Source organism: Mauremys mutica, chromosome 5, assembly GCF_020497125.1.
Source record: "Mauremys mutica isolate MM-2020 ecotype Southern chromosome 5, ASM2049712v1, whole genome shotgun sequence".
Classification (NCBI taxonomy): Eukaryota; Metazoa; Chordata; order Testudines; family Geoemydidae; genus Mauremys; species Mauremys mutica.
In genome coordinates this window covers 28720374-28733445 of record NC_059076.1, presented here as the reverse complement: position 1 = coordinate 28733445, position 13072 = coordinate 28720374, and the positions used below count along the sequence as shown (strand labels likewise).

The window sequence follows — 13072 nt, the reverse complement described above, 5'->3', positions numbered from 1 at the left end:
AGACTAGAGGTATTCAATATGTGCGCTACGAGTGCTATTTTTATTAAGAAAAAGATTACTCATTTATTGAAAAACACATACCTAGAGCTGCTCTCGTGTAATGTTTTACATTCAAGAGTTTCAATCAGCCCCAGCATTACAGGGTATAGGTAGCACGTCCCACTGTGGCCTCTGCAGACCCAGGAACAGATCTACTGGAAGCCAAGAGTTTTAGAAGACCTGGCTCAGGAGCTTGACTGACCACTAATGTTGATTTTCAATAAATCATAGGAGAATGGGAAAGTTCCAGAAGACTGGAAGAAAGCTAATGTTACCTCAATTTTTAACAAGGATAAGCAGGATGAACTGTGTGATTAGACAGACAGACAGGCCTGTCAGTGTGACATAAATCCCAGGTAAAATAATGAAGCAGCTGATATGGTACTTGATTAATGAAGAATAAAAGTAGGGTAATATAATTAATGACAAACAACATATTTCTGGAAAATAGATCCTGTCAAAATCAACTTTTTTTTCCTTTTTTTTAAAAAAGGAAATTACAAGTATGGTTGATAAAGGAAACAGTGTTGGTGTAATATACTCGGACTTCTGTAAGATGTTTGGCTTGGTACCCCACAATATTTAAATAAAAAACTAGAATGGTATAAAATAAACACGGCAGACATTAAATGGATTAAAAACTGCCCAAATGATAGGTTTGCAAAAATATTTGTAATCAGGGAATCATCATCAAACAAGTGCGTTTACCGTGAGATCCCATTGGAATAAGTTCTTGGCCCTACAATAAAGTTTGCAGAAGTTGAGAGAGAGTGGTAAACCAAGAAGACGACAGGTCACTGATGCAGAGTGCTCTGGATCGCTTGGTAAACTGGGCACAAGCAAACAATGTGTGTTTTAATACGGCTAAATGTATAACAAAGAACGTAGGCCATACTTACAGAATGAGAGAGACTATCCTGGGAAGCAGTAATTCTGAAAAAGATTTGGGGGTCATGGTGGATAATCAGCTGAACATGAGTTCCTGGGATGTACACAAACTGGGGAATCTTGGAGGAGGAGAGGAGAGGTTATTTTACCTCTGTAATTGGCATGGATGTGACCACTGCTAGGATGCTGTATCCACTTTTCAAGTCCACAGTTCAAGAAGGACGTTGGTCAATTGGAAAGTGTTCAGAGAAATGCCATGAGAATGATTAAAGGATTAGAAAACAAGCCTTCGTGATAGAATCAAAGACCTCAATCTAGCTTAACAAAGAGAATGCTGATTAAAGTCTATTAGTACCTACACAGGGAACAAATAGTTAATAATGGGCTCTTCAATCTAGAAGAGGAAGGTATAAAATGATTCAAAGGCTGGAGGTTGAAGTTGGACAAATCAGACTGGAAATAAGACAAATTTTTAACATTGGAGCTATTTACCCAGGCTGGCAGTACACTGGTGATTTTAAAATCAAGATTGGATGTTTTTCTAAATAATGTGCTCTAGGAATTACTTTGGGGAAGTTCTATTGTCTGTGTTATACAGCAGGTGAGATAAGATGATCACAACGATCCCTTATGGCTACGGAATTTATCAAACAGAAATATACAAAAATATTAAATATGAAAATATAATGAAAGTTGGCAGAATTTAAGGACATTTTTGTTCACCATTCTATTTATCCTTCTTTTCAGATTTTAGTGCTAGATATTGTAACAAATGAGGACTATTTAATATACTCACACCTTAAGCTGAATAAGTAAAAATTATAAGCGTCACTATCAACAGGAAATGCTATAAAACTAGGGATAATATACCAAGGTTTGCACAAGCAGAATTTATTTAAAAAATTATATTCGTAACATAATTTAGCAGGAAGTTCACAGTCTCCAAATGTAACATTTTTAGTTGTTGATACTAACTGGATTTGAGACAAACAAAATTAGACTAATTTTCACTTTTCTCCAACCATTTCCTCACTTGAGTCATGGGCCTGACCATTTGTGGGGCAGCATACATTTGAACAGCACCAGTACTTAGATCCCAAGTCCCAGCCTATGACTTCTCCTAAAAGATCTATTCCCCCTCCTTTAGGAAGCCAAAATGTTTGTTGTTGTGTTTGTGGGGAGCAAACAGAGGAATTGGGTGGAGGGTCTCCACGGAGTCTAACCATGCTGACGAGAGCAGTAAGTAATTGGGTGCCACCGCGTCATTGGATGCCACCATGACATTGGAACTGCTCTAGGCAGCCAACCCTTTCTTTTCAAGAGCTACATAGGGGGAAGGGTTTTCCTGTGAATATCTCCTGACCAGCTGCCAGGGGCAGCCTCCTTACCCTGCAGTGATGACACAGCTCTCAACAGGCTCCCTACTTCTTAACCACTCATCTCCTGCTGCCAGCATTCTTCTCCCTCCAGTTCAAAGAGATGCATGTGGCTTACAGGGGAGGAGTGGCCCATTTCTCTGTACTATCCTCCACCTCCCAAGCTGAAGCCTCAGGGAGCAGCAAAGAGAAGAGTGCCCCTTCACATGGGGGGGGGGGGGAATAAAAAGAGAAAGGGACAACTTTCTGTATAGATAAATCCTTAGCCTCAACGCCACAGACTTGGCTGGAAATCATCCTTTCCATTGACTCTCATATAAATGGGTGAAGAAATCTAGGTGGGCAGTCATACGCAGAGGTGTGGGAGGCGGTCAGAAGCACATGTTGCTAGGTGTGCTGTTTTTATAGGTGGTTTAGAAATCATGTACACATGTCGAACTAGCAACAGAACTTTATAGTGCTCTCAGAAAACTTATTTCAATTGTACCTGTGTTATTACTAAACAGGATTGAAATGGTAGTGCACGAAGGTCCCAACCAGGATTGTGATCCTACTGCACTGGGAACTGTACAATGTGTGCTGTGGAGGTCTTACTATCTGGAAGATAATGGTAGCACAGTTTCAGGAAAGTCACAAGTGGACTGTAGCAAAGCTAGGTGCTGGGATACAATAAATAAAATGAAACCATAAACTGAAGTAAAACAGGCACAAAAATAGTTATTTTACTATATAAAGCTCTTGTTGGACCTCATTTGCAACAACACATGCTGTTCTGCATATTAAGTTTCTAAAGGGACATTGTATTTTGGAAAAGGTTTAGAAGTTGCTAAAGAATCAAATTATTTGTGCAAAGATGCAGGGAATGTCTTGAACAGTTTTAAGAAAAACACGAATGTTTCCATCACCTTTTATAAAACCATCCAATTTACCTGTGTACTCTGGTCTATGTAAATTCATGTTCCTATTACCTCTTTCCTCACACTCCCTTCCCTGTTCTTGATTATTTTAGATATCCACAAGCTCTTTGGGTCAGAGACCATAACTTACTGGGTGTTTGTACCGTTGTGACCCAAGGATCTCTTGAGGTCACGTGGCAGACAGCACGGGTGCATAAGAATTACAGGGATCCTCTGAGTCTGCTATTTACATTCTAGGTCAGCAAAAAGGGCCTTGTAAGGTTTCCACTGAAAGCATGTGTCACACTGGTGGTAATAATCTTTGCGAAATTTATGGGTGGGTAATATGTAAGGAGATGTGTGTTAAACATGGGTCACCCAGCGGTAGCATCCCTTGAGACCTACTCCTCCAGACAGGTGATGGGAGACACTTATCTCCGTAGCTGACCACTGTAACGACAGAAGTCTATTAGCACTCTACATCAAAAGCCAATGAAGATGTTGCGGGGGCTTTGGAAGAAAAATTAAAAGGAAGAGGTAAAAAATGGGGCAGGGGTATCCATGTTTCATAGCTGAAGAACTAAGGACTGGTTGAATACATCTAAGGACGCCATGGTATCCCCCAATCTGGGGAGACAAGTTGCCAATGGGCTTGATCTCATGAAAACAGGGTCTCAGGCATCCTGGCTGGAAAACGCTGTGAGAAGGACCTTGGAGGAAGCAGTACATCATTGGACAAGAGTGCATCTTGTTAGCTAAGATTAAGTGCTAGAACGTATTATGATTTGATGTTATATGTAACCTTTGTCTCCATTAATCCTATTTGCTATAATTTAAATATCTATTCTTTATAATGAAAACAAAAATATGTTTACAAAACAGACAAATCCAAGTGCTGTGTGTTAAGCGGAGCTAGAACCTAAGGTGTAACCAGTAAGCTGTGGTGTACCGCTCCTTTGGGAATAGCAGGTCTGGTAATTCTGTGAGTGTCCAGTGGATAAGGTCTCCACACTCCAAGGGGACGGTCAGAGAAGCTGGGGCTGGAATGTATCAGGTTGCAGAGGGACAGTGACGCACACCTGGGCAGAGGGGAAGTGCTTGTGTTGCCTGTGACTAGGGGTGTCAGGAGTCTCCTGGCAAGGATGGACAAATCTCCCTGATGCTAAGGGGAGGAAGTAGCAGGGTACCTCAGAACCCTAGGTATCCCAAGGGAGCATCACAACAGGGCCTAGCACAAGGCAGCCTTAGTAGCCACCCTACCATAGTGTCCTAAGTCGGATAGGCTAGTAAAGTACTGAAGTAGATAAATTGAGATGACATAGTTCCCTCCACAGGCTAAGTTTCTGCAGTTGCCAAATAACTGACCTTCCCAAAGCATCTGCAAAACTTTGGTTGTTTTCATCTCATATTTGAGGATTTCTAAAGCTGAAATGTGAAGGAAAGTCAGTCATGCATGTGCTTGCCTAATCTCACTTTCTGCTGTGATAACTTCATCCTCCAAGTGAGTTTTCTCATCAGCACCCTTTACACCACAAAGCTCAATTTTCTAGTCCTTGCCTGAACACTTTCATCAAGGTTACACTGCACTATACTGAAGACATTTCATAACATACCTTCTTCAGAGTGGCTTTCACACTCTCCAATTACTGCTACTAGAACAGTTTTTCCATCCATTATTCCACATCATGTATCAAACTTCACAGTGCTACGCAACCTCATTTAATTTCATTACTACCACCACCACCGCATATTTCTAGCATCTTTCAGTAGAGGCTCTCAAAGTATTTTGCAAAGTTAGTAATACGCCATTTTACGGAGGTGTGAACTGTGGCACAGAGGTTAACTTTCCAAGTGTCACATCAAGTGAGTTGGAAGAACACAAATCAGAATTCCAGAACTGTATTCTAAAAACTGTACAATATGCTCTCCTTCACCTCAGTCCATTTCCTTTGTCACCTTTCTGGAGTTTACCATACATTCAAGATATAATCTTGGTCTGGGAGCCTGAAGTGTGCTCTAGTTTAAACAAACAGAAGCCCAGCAAGAATAATATTTCCTAGCCAAGAGGTTCTCAACATGTTAAAAACCAAAAAATGCTTTAGGACCTCTGCCATCTAGCCATTAAAGTAAAGGGAGGGTGGTCAGAATCCCCCAGACCTGTTTGCAACCAGGCTTATCGGCCTCAAAGGGGCATTGAAAGGCTTAATAGAGCCACAACCCCGATTCTTCATGAAAACATTGGAGGTGGACCTTTATATCTACATGAAGCCCCACAGAAATTAGTGGGGATTTGCTTTAGGTCAGAGGTCAATCAACACCTCTCATTACAGGATTGGGGGCCATGTTTGTTATCAATGAATCATCAGGCAGAAAACATTAAGTGCAAAATATACTTCAGTTTAAAGAGGGAAATAAGTATTTTTAACTTAAATAATGTTAAATTTAGAACACCTAAGAACACTTACATTTGCAAGTCTTTAGTATTACTACTACTATATTAACTTTTCAACATGTTCTTCACAGAATTATAGATAATGGAGTGGTCTGGTAAAATTTAGTATGTTACTCTTACTTAAAACAAGTAGTATTCGAACATCCTCTACAACTTTTTCTTCCTTATACAAGATACCAAGTGATCGTACAACAAAAAATCTGAACTTGTAAGTAGCTCAATCCCTTCCCCACTCCCCATAACTGCAGAGTTTATCTGTAAAGAACTTATATGAAAACAACACAAAACTGGTTTGCTAATGTCAATTCAACAATTAGATCTCACTTTAATTCAGTGAGTGTTCCAATAAAAGGATATCCTTCACTGGCAGTTTGCGTGTTTGGGTTTTTGTTTTTGTTTAAACAAAAAAGTGAAAAAATCTTACCAAATCCCTCTAATTTAAGCAATACTAGGATCTGCATGTAGATACCTGCAAATAAGTTTTCTGAAAAAAATCTTTTATTAAAAACAGCCATGAAGAACGTGATTTTTAATAAGATTAAAAATTCCAACATTTGCCCTAATGCCTAAAGCTCTGGTTGGCATGAATATAAATCCTGTAATCTATAAATAAATACACTGAAATTTAAGCCATCTGTTATAGAACCACGCATTTTATTTCGTATCAGCATTCGTCGCCAAGTTACAACAAGATGTACTTTATCTGCCATTCTGAATTATCTACAGGAAAAAAAATATTACTGTGTCAGAGAAGTTCAGATGATTAGCTTTGTATTTACATAGGATCACCAGAGACTTAGGATTTGAGTTTTTAGAAGCATGCACAGTTAAGCAGGCCATAATGCATGCATTTTTTTAAAGTTAGGCCCTAAAAGCCACATTGTTTAGGCTACAGACTTATTAGTCCCATAAACAATGGATACAACTCAGAAGCTGTTATAGGACCTTTGTTATAATTTGGCCAACTTTGGACAGGTTTTCACAGAGAAGGCAAAAGGCACATCCCTGAGACCCCCTGCAAAATTTCAAATCCCTGCTTCAAACAATAGGCTCAGTAGAGCTTTTCAAAGAACAGGTTGTTGGAATTTTTTAATATGGGCAAAACAATGCATTTTTCTTTAGCCTCCTTCTTGGAATTTTCCAAAACACTTCGGCATCAGACAAACATGCAGCATGAAAATTTCAGCCCAAACACTTCAAGTTTGGCAAAGTCATAAGCAACCGAACACAGGTCTTAATGAGAAATGCTGGGCAACCTAAAGAGTGATTCCAGCCCAGACAACTATTTCCATCAGAAATATATCTTACTACAAATTCCTGTTAAAGACGATGGTATCAGTTTCCAATTCATCTGTACCAGTAATAAAAATTCTAATTTAAGTGCCGTAGATGTGCAATGACACTGCAGAGTCCTGTCCAGATAGTGGTACATATCTGCAGGATCTGGCCCTAACGTTAGTGCTCACTACCATCAGTAGTCACATAACTTTTAGTGGAAATATTCATGGTAGCAAACATTAAAAACTCAGTAGTTGTGGGATTGGGACCTATGTTAAATTAAGAATAGAGGATAAAAATATTAAGAGCTTTTAGGTGTAGACTGGGCAGGACAAATATGAAAACAATAAGAACAAGTGGTTGCTTGGGTGGAGAGAGAATGCTTTGGGGGTTACACAAGTTTCCATTCTTTTAGGGTACAATAATTAAGACTATTTATATTTTAACCTTTGCATAGGGCTGATTGCAGGAAGTTATGACAGATATGGCATACATATTAACTAGAGTTTTTAAGGGAAAGTTCTGGAACCCACAATATTTTGAGTTCTTTTTAATGAAAATTCTTGTTATGCAACTGAAGTTCCCAAATACACTAGTTTCTATTCAAATAGCTGAATGTTCTGACCAACTCATTTGCTTGAACAACAGTTAACAGTGGAAAACGTTGCAGAAGACCTTACTCCCTCCAAAATTAAAGGCCTTAGTAGCATTTACTTCAATAGGACACAATAAGAACACAAAATATTATGTGCAGCTTGAGATTTTTCTTTGTCAATATATGCAATAGTGTTCACATACAAAAGTTCTACTCAGCACCTCTTCTAATTACCACAGTCACTCTGAAAATGAGTGCATGGATGGTGGTGATGGGCTTTCAAATTAAAATTGTCCTTAATTCTAAAAACGTCAGAACAGTCTGTTCAAAATGGACTAAACCCATAGGATGACCGTCACCCCTACTCTGCCCCCTTTATGCCTGGTAAAAGGGCAACAGCAGTGTTAAGGATACCTAAAAGCCTCAGTTCTGGTTGCAGAGAAATTCCTTCTGCACAGATACCAAAGAAGATCATAAGATGGCCTTCCAAGGCCCGCTTTCAAACCCTAGCACTATGGTTGCCAGTTTTGGTTGGATGTATTCCTGCAGATTTCATCACATGACATAATCTTTAATTAAAGATTAATCTTTAATCCCTAGAGACTCCAGGCCAATCCTGGAGGGTTGTCAACCCTACCTAGCACAGACGATTACATGTCAGAGGCAGGGCTGGAAGAGGCATGCGAGGGCAGGACCCAAAGCACACAGCCCAGTGACCCATATGGCAACCTCAGGATACTACCACAATTTAGACAGGTCTCCGGGGCTCTCTCAATTATGATGTGGGCTATTCCAGGCAAAAGAACAGTGCAGGCTCAGATGGGGTGCAAAGGATACTTAAAGCCACCTTAGCCCCAACCACCTCAACCCTTGGTCTGCAAATTCTGTGTTTTGTCTGTCAGAAACACAGCACAGAATCTCACTTATTGCCTCCACTGAGATCCTACTATACTGGGTTGTGCACAAGTACCCTTATTTTACTGGCAGTTTGAATTATCTGAGAAAATGTTATTAACTTTCATAGAACTTCCCCAAAATAATTCCTAGATCTGATCTTTTTAGAACATCATCCAATCTTGATCTAAAAAGGGTCAGTGATGAAGAATCCAACACAAACCTTGGTAAATTGTTCCAATGGTTAATTACTGTCAGTTAAATATTTAAACCTTATTTCTAGTCTGATTCTATCTAGCTCCAACTTCCAGTCATTGGATCACGTTATACCTTTCTCTGCTAGACTGAAGAGCCCATTATTAAATATTTATGCCCCATGTAGGTACTTACAGACTATAGTCAAGCCACCCCTTAACCTTCTCTTTGTTAAGCTCAATAGATTGAGCTCTTGGAGTCTGTCACTCGAAATCATGTTTTCTAATCTTTTAATCATTCTCGTGGCTCTTCACTGAACCCTCTCTAATTTATCAACGTCTTTCTTGCACTGTGAGCACCAGAACTGGACAACATTCTAGCCATGGTCACACAAGTGACAAAGAGAGAGGTGAAATAACCTCTCTGCTGCTACTCAAAATTCCCCTGTTTACACATCCCAGGATCGCATTAACTCTTTTGGCCACAGTATCACAACAGGAGCTCAGGTTCAGTTGACGAGCTACCATGATCCCCAAATCTTTTTCAGTCACTGCTTCCCACAATAGAGTCCCTCATTCTGTAAGTATAGCCTACATTCTTTGTTCCTAGATGGATACATGGACATTTAGCCATATTAAAACACTTTGCTTGTGCCCAGTTTACCAAGCTATCCAGATTGCTTTCAATTAGTGACCTGCCATCTTCATTACCTAACAGTCCCTTAATTTGTGTCATCTACCAACTTTACCAGTTATGATTTTGAAAGCACATTGAAAGACTACGAAAGCACAATCTGTATTGATGACTATTATGATATTTAGAAAAAACTGAGCAGAATGACAAAAAACTTTTTTAAATAAGAAGCAAAATACAGAACAACAGATTTTGATACTGCATAGATTATTTAAAAACATGGCCATACTAATATAAAGGACACCGTTAACAGAAATACACATGGTCCTTACACAGAAAGCCACTAATTTACCAGAGTAACAGGAAGACAATCTTAAAAAAAAATCTTTATTTTGGAGACAAAGTGCTGTAACATTCTGAATTACTGGCAAAATATATTATAGCAAGTTTTATGCACATTTATTTCATCTTGCCTTAAACTGAAGCATACACTAACATAGGCTTGAATAAAACAATTAAAAACAAACTGTATATTCAATATTTTTGCAAGATTAAAAATTAATGCCACTTCTCTACTGTTCTACTCCATATTCTTTTTACATATTTAACTTTACCATATTTACCATTCAACTGCCTACACTTTCCTTTACATATTTAACCACCTCTCCTTTAATGAATGAGAATTTTTTATTCCAGCACATTTTCCACTAGTATATACTTGCACTTTCTACTGTTCATCAGGAGAAATAGCTATATAATCCGCCTCAGCTGTTAAGATTCAATTTTAAGCAACTTCAAAATATTTCTAATAGTTGCAACAATCTGCAGTTCCTTGACAAACTGCATTTAAAGATTATTGTCCAGTACAATGCAATTAAGATGCTGATTTTTCAGAACAGAAAAAAGAATTCTTTAGAGTGGAGACTTGATTTTTCATAGAATAAGCCCCTCAATTCAATTCTCAGAAAATTAACCTTTCCCCCATCTCTAATACAGCAGTACTCCTGGTAACTGAAATGTAAGCCTTCCTATATTATGCATTTATGAAGCTTTTACAGTTTCTGAATATCTGCTGTAACACACTGCTAGCCCTTAACCTTAACATCTTTTCATTACAAGTTTTTTTCCCTAATACTGTGCAAGCAAGGATAATTTTTAATAGTCTACCATGTATTTTACATGTGAAAAAGTTGGAGAAAAAAATCTTGGAGATTTGGCTTAGTTTTAAAGTTTTATTCAAAAAAATCCAAATTATTATATTATTCCAATGTATTAGTTAGTAGGGAAAGTACTGGGTTGCTGAATACTGGATCTTTTAAAAAACAATTAAAACTATATCCCTATTAAACATCTGCTAGAAACTAGTTTGCTGTATCTCAGTTACATTTTGGGCATGTGGTTACAGCAACTATATAAACGTGAGTGCTGACAAAGGCAATCTATATGAAAGAAATATTTTGAATTCAATTAAACAAGCCCATACAACTTGATTCTGTTAAAATATTTTAGCAAATAGAGAGGGAGAAGGTAGCCCTTTAGCAAATACTTTCCCAAAGAATCAGCTCAGGCAAAGCCCAACAAGTTTGGAAAGGAACAGAATTATGACAGATGTTCTTTAAGAAGCCAAAGGCTTCAGGCAAAACGGATTTCTTTTGCAACATATTTGTGAAGCTGTACTTCTATATTTTTGAATACTTTATGACTTATGTGATTATTAATGTAATTTTCTGAAAAATCTGATCCAGATCTCATACTTTTAATGGTGTGAAATATTTGCACACAAAGAACTGCAAGGTTACATTGTATTACAATGTCTTCCTCTTTCTTTAAATATAAAAAGATAGCTTTTAAAAAAAAACATTAAAAACATGCATAATAGATTTTTTTTAAAACACATACCGATGGAAAAAAACCTATATTCATTATTTTTAAAGGGGCCTATAAACTTATTTGCTCCAAATGCTGGTGCCATCACACAGTAGCTTAAGAAAAACTTTTGAAATCCACAACATTTCCTGCCTGAGTGCTTCGAATTTCCTATCACAATACTGCACAGATCAGGTTTGATGTCTTTCACTTTGTTGAAACACACAAAACTCTAAGCAAACAAACACATTATGGAACACATTTGAAAATAAATAAAACTCAGTAAGTGACAGTACATCGCGAACTTACCAGTGACTGATGTTTTCCCATTTAGTGACAGTATGTCTTAGGTTTCCTGATGCTTTTTACCTTTTTGATTTAAAAGTACAGCTGACTGCTACAATCCTTAAAATGGCCGCACTGCTTAGCCAGCAAAACCATGCTAGTGACTGAGTTGCAATATTAAAAGAAAAATAGAACAAAACATTTGCTTCTCCTATGGTGAAGCTTAAAATATCCATGCTGGCATCTTCAATCATGGAGCTACTTTGGAAGTTGCTGCTGCTCAAAGTAGCTGCTGAAAAAGTTCTGCTACATTCTTGCCTTCTGCATGGTTTTTCAGCTAAAACAGATCAGAACAGGCTAGCAAACAACTCCTTCCTAAATGAAAGCTCTAATTTCTTCTTCTGCAGTGAAATGAACCAAGTTTCTATGCTAAAGAATGAGTGACAGTATTGCCAGCCAATCAGCTTGGGTTTTTCGGGAAAATCACCCCTTAATTCATTCAAAATTAGGTCATATGACACTATTTGAAATGCTATTGGCTTAAAATGAATATAGTGTTTTACCTTAATCAGGATAAGGCCACCCATCTATGCCTCCCTAGACTGAAGATACCTTGACTATAAACACACTAGGAATATTAAAAAAAAGAATGCAGACTTACCAGAGCTTCCCAACTATTAAAGGGCCGGTGCTCCGTTATCTTCTGAGCCTTTTTCTGAGAACACTGAGGAATCAAAGTGAGTTCACCTAGTGAAGCATCTTGCAGGAAGCTAACTATTTTAGTTTTGTAACCATCCTCCATCACTTCATCACCACTGCTGTAGTCCTCATCAAGGGAGCTACCACCTTCTGAAGCTGACTCGTATTCTGAATCTTCTGTTTCTCTTTTAGTCCTCCAAACACCTTTTTTGCCTTTATCTTTTTTCCTAAAGCCATTCTGAGCTTTTGCAGAAGATTTCTGTTTCACCTTCACTTTAGTGTCATTATTATAGTGCTTTTTGCTATTTGTGGAGACTTCGTTCCAACTAGAAACTTCACTTTTGGAAGGATATTGCACATCTGTGTATGTAATGTAAAAAAGTAAGTAACAAATAAGATCCATTGTTCAAGAGCAAAAATCTTCATAAGAACTGCTGCTTTTCAAAATAAAGGCTTATGTAAACGCCAACACTCTCCTCTGCTTTATATATAGCGTGGAACAAATTTCAGTTTACTAATTGTAAAACTTTATTCAAGCTGCGTTTGGAACCTTTCCCTGTATATTTAGAAAATTGTTGTAACTACCACAGCAAATACAAAATTATCAAGTAATTGGAATCACAATGAAAAGACAAACCATAAGATTAGAATACTTTATACAATTCTAATTAAAAGCCAAGTAACTTCAACTTGTTAACTATCAAATATAAATTCAGAGTATCTATATTAGTAGGACTTAAGCTACACTGCGAGTCATACAATGGTTTTATTAACTGCATTAAGGCAAAAATGGTCAAAATTATAATATGTATAAAGCAACCTTTGATACTCTAAGGAATCTGACACAGAAGTTTGATTTTAATGGAATAGTGTCCCCCCGCCCCCTCAAAAAAAAATTGCTGATAGATTAAGCAAACAAGCCTGATTTAGCACATGCTTTCACCACACACACACACAAAAAAAGCATAAACCTAGT

The 13072-nt window shown here is 37.9% G+C and overlaps 1 protein-coding gene across 4 annotated transcripts in view; it reads right to left on the bottom strand.

Moving 5' to 3' along the window:
- SMARCAD1 (SWI/SNF-related, matrix-associated actin-dependent regulator of chromatin, subfamily a, containing DEAD/H box 1) overlaps positions 1-13072 on the bottom strand; it is a 220994-nt gene that overhangs the window by 16485 nt on the left and 191437 nt on the right. For 3 of the 4 annotated variants that reach the window (XM_045017696.1, XM_045017695.1, XM_045017697.1), the window contains exon 9: positions 12059-12456. In XM_045017696.1, the coding sequence (XP_044873631.1) occupies positions 12059-12456 (398 nt within the window). Of the gene's footprint in view, positions 1-11421; positions 11574-12058; positions 12457-13072 lie in introns of those variants that run through there. The other variant, XM_045017698.1, reaches the window with a different exon arrangement.